The sequence below is a fragment of the Felis catus genome, chromosome B2, assembly GCF_018350175.1.
Source record: "Felis catus isolate Fca126 chromosome B2, F.catus_Fca126_mat1.0, whole genome shotgun sequence".
Classification (NCBI taxonomy): Eukaryota; Metazoa; Chordata; class Mammalia; order Carnivora; family Felidae; genus Felis; species Felis catus.
The window spans coordinates 142,506,326-142,514,574 of record NC_058372.1 but is presented as its reverse complement, the minus strand read 5'-3'; the positions used below and the strand labels follow the sequence as shown (position 1 = coordinate 142,514,574).

The window sequence follows — 8,249 nt, the reverse complement described above, 5'->3', positions numbered from 1 at the left end:
GGGCGAGGCGCGAGCCTGAGGGGCGGAGCCTGAGTGCGCCTGCGCTTTGCGCACTACTCAGGGAGGCGGAGGCGACGTGCAGGAGGAAAGATGGAAGACTACCAGGCTGCCGAGGAGGTAACCGCCGGGTCAGCAACAGGAAGGGTGGAGGCCGAGAGCCCCGGGCGCGGGTGGGCGGCGGCAGCCAAGGGCGTGTGTGGGCACCCGGGCCGCGTCTGGACGTGGGCAGCGGCAGTCCGAGGTGCAGGCTGACGGCACCAGCCCCCTGCCGAGCGCTTCGCGGTGACCCCCGGCCCGGCCTGCTCTGGGCGTCGTCACCCTGCCCGGGGGGCGGGGCGCGGCAGGGGCTCCTCGCGCGGCGGCGTGAGCCCCGTCGTTCTTCCGGGAGGGGCCCCGCAGCCCTGGGACTTCTCCCTGCGGCCGGGAACACCCCGCCGCGCCTCTCCCGTCTCCGGGCGTCCCCGGGGCGCGTCCCACGCCCGCCCCACCTCCCGGGCCAGCCCGGTGCCCGCCGCGCCCCTGGCCCAGCCCCGCCCCGAACCTGGCCCCGCGCCGGCCCACCACGCCCCCGAACCGCTCCACGCCCGCGGCCCAGCCGCGCCCCCAGACCTTGCTCCACGCCGGCAGGGCCGCCGGGAGAGTGGTATCATTCGCTCCCTTTATTCCGTGGTGCAGACCCCCCCACCCTAGATTAGGTGCTCCACGTCCACGGGTGGGGAAGGCTGAAGGCCGCGTGTGCGTCTGCTGATGTTTTAACGGAAGACTACAGAGTGACATATATGCGTGACACGCACGTCCAGTCACATCTTCTAAGTCCCTTCAGTAATGGATTTGATGCACCTGCAAAATGCGGAAGCGCCCAGGAGGAGAGCCTGCCTTTGTCTTCCGTTCCGCACCTTGTTCTTCAGTGTGGTGCTTACATCCACCGTGACCACCATCCCTTAGGTTTCATTTTGAGTTTGAGATGTCAGTATGATAACTCCTACTTGGGAAAAATAATTTCTTCTTGCCTCAGTGAAGAAGCAGCAGGGTAAAGCACACAATTATTTGCCAAGCAGAAGACATTCTAACAGCGGGCTGGTAACATGGCTTTCCTTCAGTTTAACATGCATTCAGGGACTATAGCTGATGGATGCTACTATTATACAAAAATATTTGCCCGTTTTCTTCCTGCTAAGTAATAATTCTTGCTGCCCATTTTCTCCTTGCTAAGTAGTAATTTTTGTTGAAATAGAGTCCTACAGATTATGCAGCCTGTCAAAAATAAAAAGGATAGACGAATTTGGTAAGGTTTGCTATTTTACCATTTTTGAAACTTAGTTTAAGCAGGGATGTTTAGAGAGGGAAAAAATTCTAATGCTTGTACCATGCGAATTGGCAGCACAATCATGTGTTTCAGTGCTGGTAAAAAACCAAGTGGATCCATGGTGCGTAAGCAGCTAGCAAAGGAAAAGCTTTTCCCTGGAAACTAATGTAGGAAAATGGCTCCTATTATAGGAATATCTATAAAACTTTAAAAACGGAAATGACCCTGTAAGAGAAATCTCTTAATACTGGCATTTCAATTCTGGCTCTCCCACCAATGAGGTGGCTAAGTGACTTCATTATTCCAGATCTCACTTACAGATCTGAGGATTGAAGGGGCTGAACAGAGCATGTGTTTTACAGGAGATAAAACCCTAGGCCCTTGCATGATAAGAAGGCAACTTCTTCCTAGTGGGCGTGCCTTAGGTATTTACTAATGGATGCCAGTCCTAGCAGCTTCTGAACTAAGCCTTTTCTGCATATCCTCTAATTTCATGTAAATATCTGGACCTTTGTAAGACTATTCTCAACTCCTTGTTCCTATTTCTTGTAGAAGTTGAAATTGCCCAGTGGATTCTGTACAACTGTTCTACTTTTCCACTGAATCTCCACTGAAATGCCCCTCAACCTTTTCCATATTTTAGCAATGTGGATAGTCACACAGGGATTTTCCTGTATGGTTTAGGATCACTGAAGTCCCCTGGAAGGATCCTTTAAATCTCAAGAAGTCATTTAACCTATAAGATAGTGCAAATTTTCATCATTTGGTGAGTTGGCTTTGTCTCCCAAGTATGCCTTCTGAGCAGAGCAAGTGAGAGGGCTTCAAGGCAGTCTGCTCGTGATCCTCCTGGAAAGAAAGGGGCATTGCTCAGACGGGGCCACAGTGGACAGCGTCCCAGCTGGGAGGGAAACTCACTGCCAAAAGCAGGGTGCTCTGACTTTATTCCACCATGATTCACAATGACTAAGGGCCTCGGGCTGCCCTCTAGAAGGAATGTCCAGAGCTAAGTATTGTTCCCAGGATTCAGACAGAACCTTGTACCCATTCACATGTACAATATGTGTAAAGAAAACCCATTTGTAAACTCTGCCTCTAGATTACTGCAGCAGCCCAGCTCATCGTGACACACCTGTGGAGAACAGCTGTGCTAGCAGCTGGTTTTGTAGTCTTGAGGTAGGACAGCATTGAGAAGAAAACATAATTATCAGAAATAGTTTAATCATTGTACTTTATCACTAATGGTGGTTAAAAACAGAAACAGAAACGTCTTAAGTGTCAAACCTCCTAATGAGTTTGATCAGGCAGAGTGTTCACTAATGTAAACAAAAATCAAGTCAGTCAGTAAACTTTTGTATTTGTTAATGATCCCAGCAGCCAGTTGAAATGGCTAGAGAGATTGAATCTAAAGCGGAGTCAGTCTTTTGGACCATGGCATGATTAAAACAGAGCAAAAACCTTTAAATTATATACGTTGTCTAAACTCATGACTGTACCAGCTCTGCGATTCTCTAAGAGCCACTTGGTGTTTCTGAGCCTCATTGTAGTGTTTTCCTTGGTAAAATGAACAATCTAGTTCAGTTATTTCTAAGTCTTCATTTCTAAATTATGTTCATTACCTAAATTTGCATTAATCAGTGCAGGGGAAACAGATCTTTTAAAGCCATGAAACTTAACTAATTTTCTCCCTTACAGACTGCTTTTGTTGTTGATGAAGTGAGCAACATTGTAAAAGAGGTAAGAGGAAAGATGCTTATTTTTTAAATGTTGATTAACGGCTTTATGAGTAAAATAACGTGTTTTAAATACTGCCTTGGAATTGTTTCAGCTGAGCCTGTGTGTTTTGGCATTTAAAATAACAGTTTTTACGTCAGTGAATATGTAGATAAGAATTACTCCCATATTATGTAAATTATATATCTTAAACCAGACAGGAAACTGTATGTACTGACATTATTATTGAATGTTACTAAGGTTTGATTCTATAACCTTTTAGCATAAAAGACTCCTGTCATGGTATACAAATAAATGTTTCTGGTGTTGAATAAAGAGTATGTAAAAAAAAATGAGTAACTTCCAGTCACTTAAGACCTGGTGATCCAGTTGGGGCTTACCTGCTTATTTTTCGTATATTCCTAAACTACCTATTTTATCATTATTGACCATGCCCCAGTGGATGCATGGAAGACAGTGGATGACAGTGGAAGACAAAATAGGATATTTGTTCTTCATTCATTTAAAAAGTACGTTGCAAGGGGGCATTAGGGACCGACCTTCAAGGACTTTACAGTATGGGGCAGGGGAAAGCAGGCACCTGTCAATGACACTGGGAATTGTAAACTTGCATTCCCTGTGGTAACTGCTATAGCAAGTGGTGCTATGAAGGATTTGACCCATCTCGTGAGTTCGGAGCTAGAATCTGGAGAATGAGTAGGAGTGGTGTTAACTCTGCAAGAAGAGGGGGTAGACGTTCCAGGCATTACACGTGTTCAAAGGCCCTGTGGTGGGACTGTGCTTGGTATGTTTGAGGGACTGAAGTGAGGCTGATGGGGCTGTAGTGCAGAGCACTGGGGAGCCTGGGGCAGGAATGAGGCCAGAAAGCTATTTCTAGTCTCCTTCCCTTCCTGTGTAAATTGAGACGAGACTGAAGCCATTGGCCAGGAGAAAGCCATTAGATGATTGAAGTTTAACAGTCTCAGTTGAGGAGCGCCTGTGTGGCTCAGTTGGTTGGGTGGCCAGCTTCGGCCCAGGTCATGGTCGCGCTTCGTGGGTTCGAGCCCTACATCGGGCTCTGTGCTGACAGCTCAGAGCCTGGAGCCTGCTTCAGATTCTGTGTCTCCCTCTCTCTCTGCCCTCCCCCCCTCCCCCCAATCCTCTCTTTCTCTCAAAAGTAAATATTAAAAAAAAATTTTAAAAATAGTACCAGCTGAGATATGTGTAATGGGGAATTGACTCTAATGCAAACAGATTACTAACGAACGCCAGAATAATGAAGAATCACAACCTGTTTTCGTGACCCAACACCAAAAAGCAGAATGTCGTCGTCGTCCTACCATGTACATTATTCACCATCCCACGTGATCTCCTGGTGGTCGTGCAGGATCTGTAGTGGTGTGCTTTTCACGGTTTTCCTACACGATGTTTCTTACGGAACACGGGTGGGGGGAGCCACACAGGACCTGTGACATGTGGGGCTGGCTTGTTGTGAAGTCCCCTTTGCTCTCGCTGGTTTTCGGCCTCCTCTTAGACTCTACTGCCTGCAGCAGGTATGGTTGAGAGTAGACCTTCCCAGGCCCCATGGAGGCCTGAAGTAATACCCTGTAGTACCTTCATGTGGTCACCGGCCTCAACAGCTTTTTCACCCCTGGCAGTAGGTTAATTCTTCACTTGAGCTATTTTAAGGATTGGGTAGTAATAAATTTGGGTGCGTCCAAAAGTGGAGTTTTCCTCCTCCCTGAAAAACACTGAATTCCAAAGGGTATGTGGACAGTTGCCAGAGTTGAGCTTGAGTGGTGCCTCCCCCTTTCTTTGACCAATGTCCAGATCTTCTAACAACCAGGTCCCCTTAAACCAGGAGTGCCTATCTCCCAGTCCCAGAGCTGGGGAGGGGGGCAGAACATGTCAGGATGAGAAGGAGCTAGGACAATGGTGGGGGCAAGAGGTAGAGGAAGGCCAGGTGCTACATGTGGTGTGTTTCATGTCACCACTCAGAGTCCCGGGACAGACAGGTAGAAACCAGGGTGGGACTTAGGTAGCTCTTTGTTCCTCAAAAGCAAGATCACTGAGCTTATGTTCCAGACAACAGACCCTAATCCGTCTCCAATGTGCACAGCTCTGAGCCCAGGACTGTTTTTTTCTGCTTCTCTGAGTACAGAACTGGGCCCTCACCAAATGTTTACATTCTATCTAGGTCACAACTGTCATCAGAACTCAGGTTTCTGGTTTCCAGCACAGCAAGTTAGAAAAGGGGTAGAGAAGGAAGTGGCTTAGAGGCAGGCACGCTGGCAACCAACGTAAAAGGCCCAGAAAATCTTCAGATGGTAATAGCCTGACTACAGACTTGCAGCCTCACTACGCAGCAAGAGTAGGGGCAAGCGGCCATATGTATTCCTGAATACATACATACGTACATAATATGAGCCCGCACCGGGACGCAACACAGAAAAAGACCAGGAATTTCAGATAGAGAAATTCATCATAAACTTAAAATAATTTTTATAATATATAGGGGTCTTTCTTTTGTAATCTGAAAAGTGTACTTCTGTGCTAACATAGTTCCAGAAGATGCTGGATAAAGGAAGTATTTTTGAATACATGATTATTTGGATAGGTTTGTGCATTGTCAGTTGTACAGACAACCCATATAAAGTCTTATATCTACTATATTTTTAAGAAAGGAACAGGCAAGGGCCCCTGGGTGGCTCAGTTGGTTGAGCATCCGACTCTTTGATTTTGGCTCAGGTCATGATCCCAGGGTTGTGGGATCGAGCCCCGCTTCAGACTCTGTGCTGAGTGTGGAGCCTGATTTTCTCTCATTCTGCCCCTCTCCCCTGTTTGCATGCTCGCTCACTCTCTCTCTCAAAAAAAAAAAAAAAAGGACAAAGGGAAATATTTTCTAGCCTCAGTAGGAAAAGTATTGATTATCTCCAAGTACCAACTGCAACAGTAAACATTAAATTCAGTCAAAATGTGTTTAAAATTTGACAGACTCTATATAAGTGTGGATTTTTAAAAATGAATATAAACCTTAATGAAATAGAACACTGATAAGCAAAGGATGTATTTGCACAAGAGTCCTCATGGTGATAAATAAGCTTACGTTTCAGGTAGATTGTATTTTAGCAGTTCTTAGGGTGATGAACTCAGTACTACCTGGAAGGTGTTGGCTGTGTTCTGCCAGCAGTGACCTCTGTCCTTTGTGTTCTAGGCTATAGAAAGTGCAATCGGTGGCAATGCCTATCAGCACAGCAAAGTGAACCAGTGGACCACAAACGTAGTTGAACAGACTTTAAGCCAACTCACCAAGCTGGGCAAGCCATTTAAATACATCGGTAATGCATTTTTGCTTCTCATATATACTGTCGGTGGTTCTTCTCATATATACTCATCATATATACTGATGAGAGGCACGTGTGGCAGTGTGGTATCTGACCTCAAAGTTCCCAGTAGCAGTTGGTCGCGGTGTCGTGTGCATTACCACCCGCCTGGCTGGAACAGTTGCAGGGCGCATGGCACAGGATTTCCCAGCATTGCAGATCAGCTGCTTTAGAACAGGCATGTGGTGAAGGAATGGGAAGGGTGTGATGTGTCACTGTCATAGGACCAATCTACCCTGATAATATTTATCGTGCACATCAACCACGTGATCTGCATGTATATGCCCAGAGTAGGCTAAAGTAGGGTTGCCAAGTGTATCTCTCTAATAAAAGTTTGTTTTAATTGAAGTGACCTGTGTAATTATGCAGAAGAACGGAGCAGGGTTACACACGGCAAGTTCATGCTTCTGGGACAGCTCTACGGACGGTATGGTTTTCCCTGTGTTTTGTGAAGGCTTGTCGTGGGCTTTTCTTTTCCCTGAAGGCCTTGAGGCGCCTCCTTGATCCTGTTGAGGTCTAGATCATTCAGTGCAGTATTTTGTGAAGTGTGTGCTTGGACATTTCCCGTGTTTGAATGCATGCTTATTAGTGGCGCCCGGGTGACTCAGTTAAGCATCTGACATCGGCTCAGGTCATGATCTCGTGGCTCATGAATTTGAGCCCCACGTTGGGCTCTGTGCTGACAGCTCAGAGCCTGGAGCCTGTTTCAGATTCTGTCTCCCTCTCTCTCTGCCCCTCCCCTGCTTGCGTTCTGCCTCTCTCTCTCAAAACAAATTTTTTGAATGCATGCTTATTATTAGACTCACCTTTAACACATTTCCTAGAAGAGACTTACTGGCTTTCTTTATTTGTGTGCCGTGAAGAAAGGTGACAAGTCAGACTAGCGAGCCCCGTCTTCCTGAGTTGAGTGACGCTGTGCCTTCTTCCCCACAGGCAGCTGCACTGTGCGGTGGGAGAATAAGACCATGTACTGCATCGTTAGCGCCTTCGGGCTGTCCATCTGAGCCGCGGCCGACCCTCCGCTCCGCTCCCGGCCCCCGGGAGGCCGGTGAACGCCTTTCTCGTGCTCCTTCAGCGTGGTTCTCGGGGCGCTCCCCAGATGGAGAGAAAAGCCGAAGGCTGGCCCTGTTCTGCGAACAGCACCCCCAGGTCCGAGGACTTGCCATCCCAGGCAGTCAGGCCTCTGCTGCCACTCGTCTTAACTATTTCTTTTCAAAGGTGCTAAAAACTGAAATCTGCTAGTTTGAAACTTTCTCTACTCTCTGAATGATTCAGATACACTAATTTTCCACACTTTGTACTTTGGTTAGAGTAATAAATTATTCCAATTTAAAGTTTGTGTTTTTCTTCATAGTCTAAATAACACCACAAATGAATTCTTTCAATGTCATTAGTGACTTCAGAATCTAAAACTGCAAAAACAAAAAAGGAAAAGTTACAGTTTGGCTTTGGTCTTCTCAGTACAATGATTTGATACTTTTACCCACAGGACTAGGATTCCACTGGCTTCTGGGAGTGGGTGAGCTGGTTCCTACTCCAGCCAGAGAGCTCTGGTCCCCACATGCTGCCCAGTCTCCATTTTTCAGTAGCAATCAATCACCAAAAACATGTTTTAGTACATCCGGGCTTCCAAGATGCTTTCATAACATTCACTTTGGGTCCACAGTTAGACCATTATTTATAAGTCAGTAAACATGTTTGGAGGTTATCTGATTTAAAATCTTATCCAAGTAAGGGGAGGGGTGGGCCCCAAGCCTCAGTCTGTGACCTCCTCTCAGTGCTCATCCACAGGCACATTCACACTGTAATAAAGACAGGCTTCTATATCCACTTGCTGAAATGAAAAAAGC

At 46.8% G+C, this 8,249-nt stretch overlaps 1 protein-coding gene across 1 annotated transcript; it reads left to right on the top strand.

Annotated features, from left to right (window-relative positions):
* On the top strand, positions 1-7,733 carry DYNLT1 (dynein light chain Tctex-type 1). The gene is made up of 5 exons (XM_003986676.6): positions 1-117; positions 2,999-3,040; positions 6,231-6,354; positions 6,749-6,826; positions 7,333-7,733. Exons 1-5 carry the CDS (start codon positions 91-93, stop codon positions 7,401-7,403), a joined length of 342 nt encoding a protein of 113 aa, XP_003986725.1. The 5' UTR covers positions 1-90; the 3' UTR covers positions 7,404-7,733.
* The last annotated feature ends 516 nt before the right edge of the window (positions 7,734-8,249 follow it).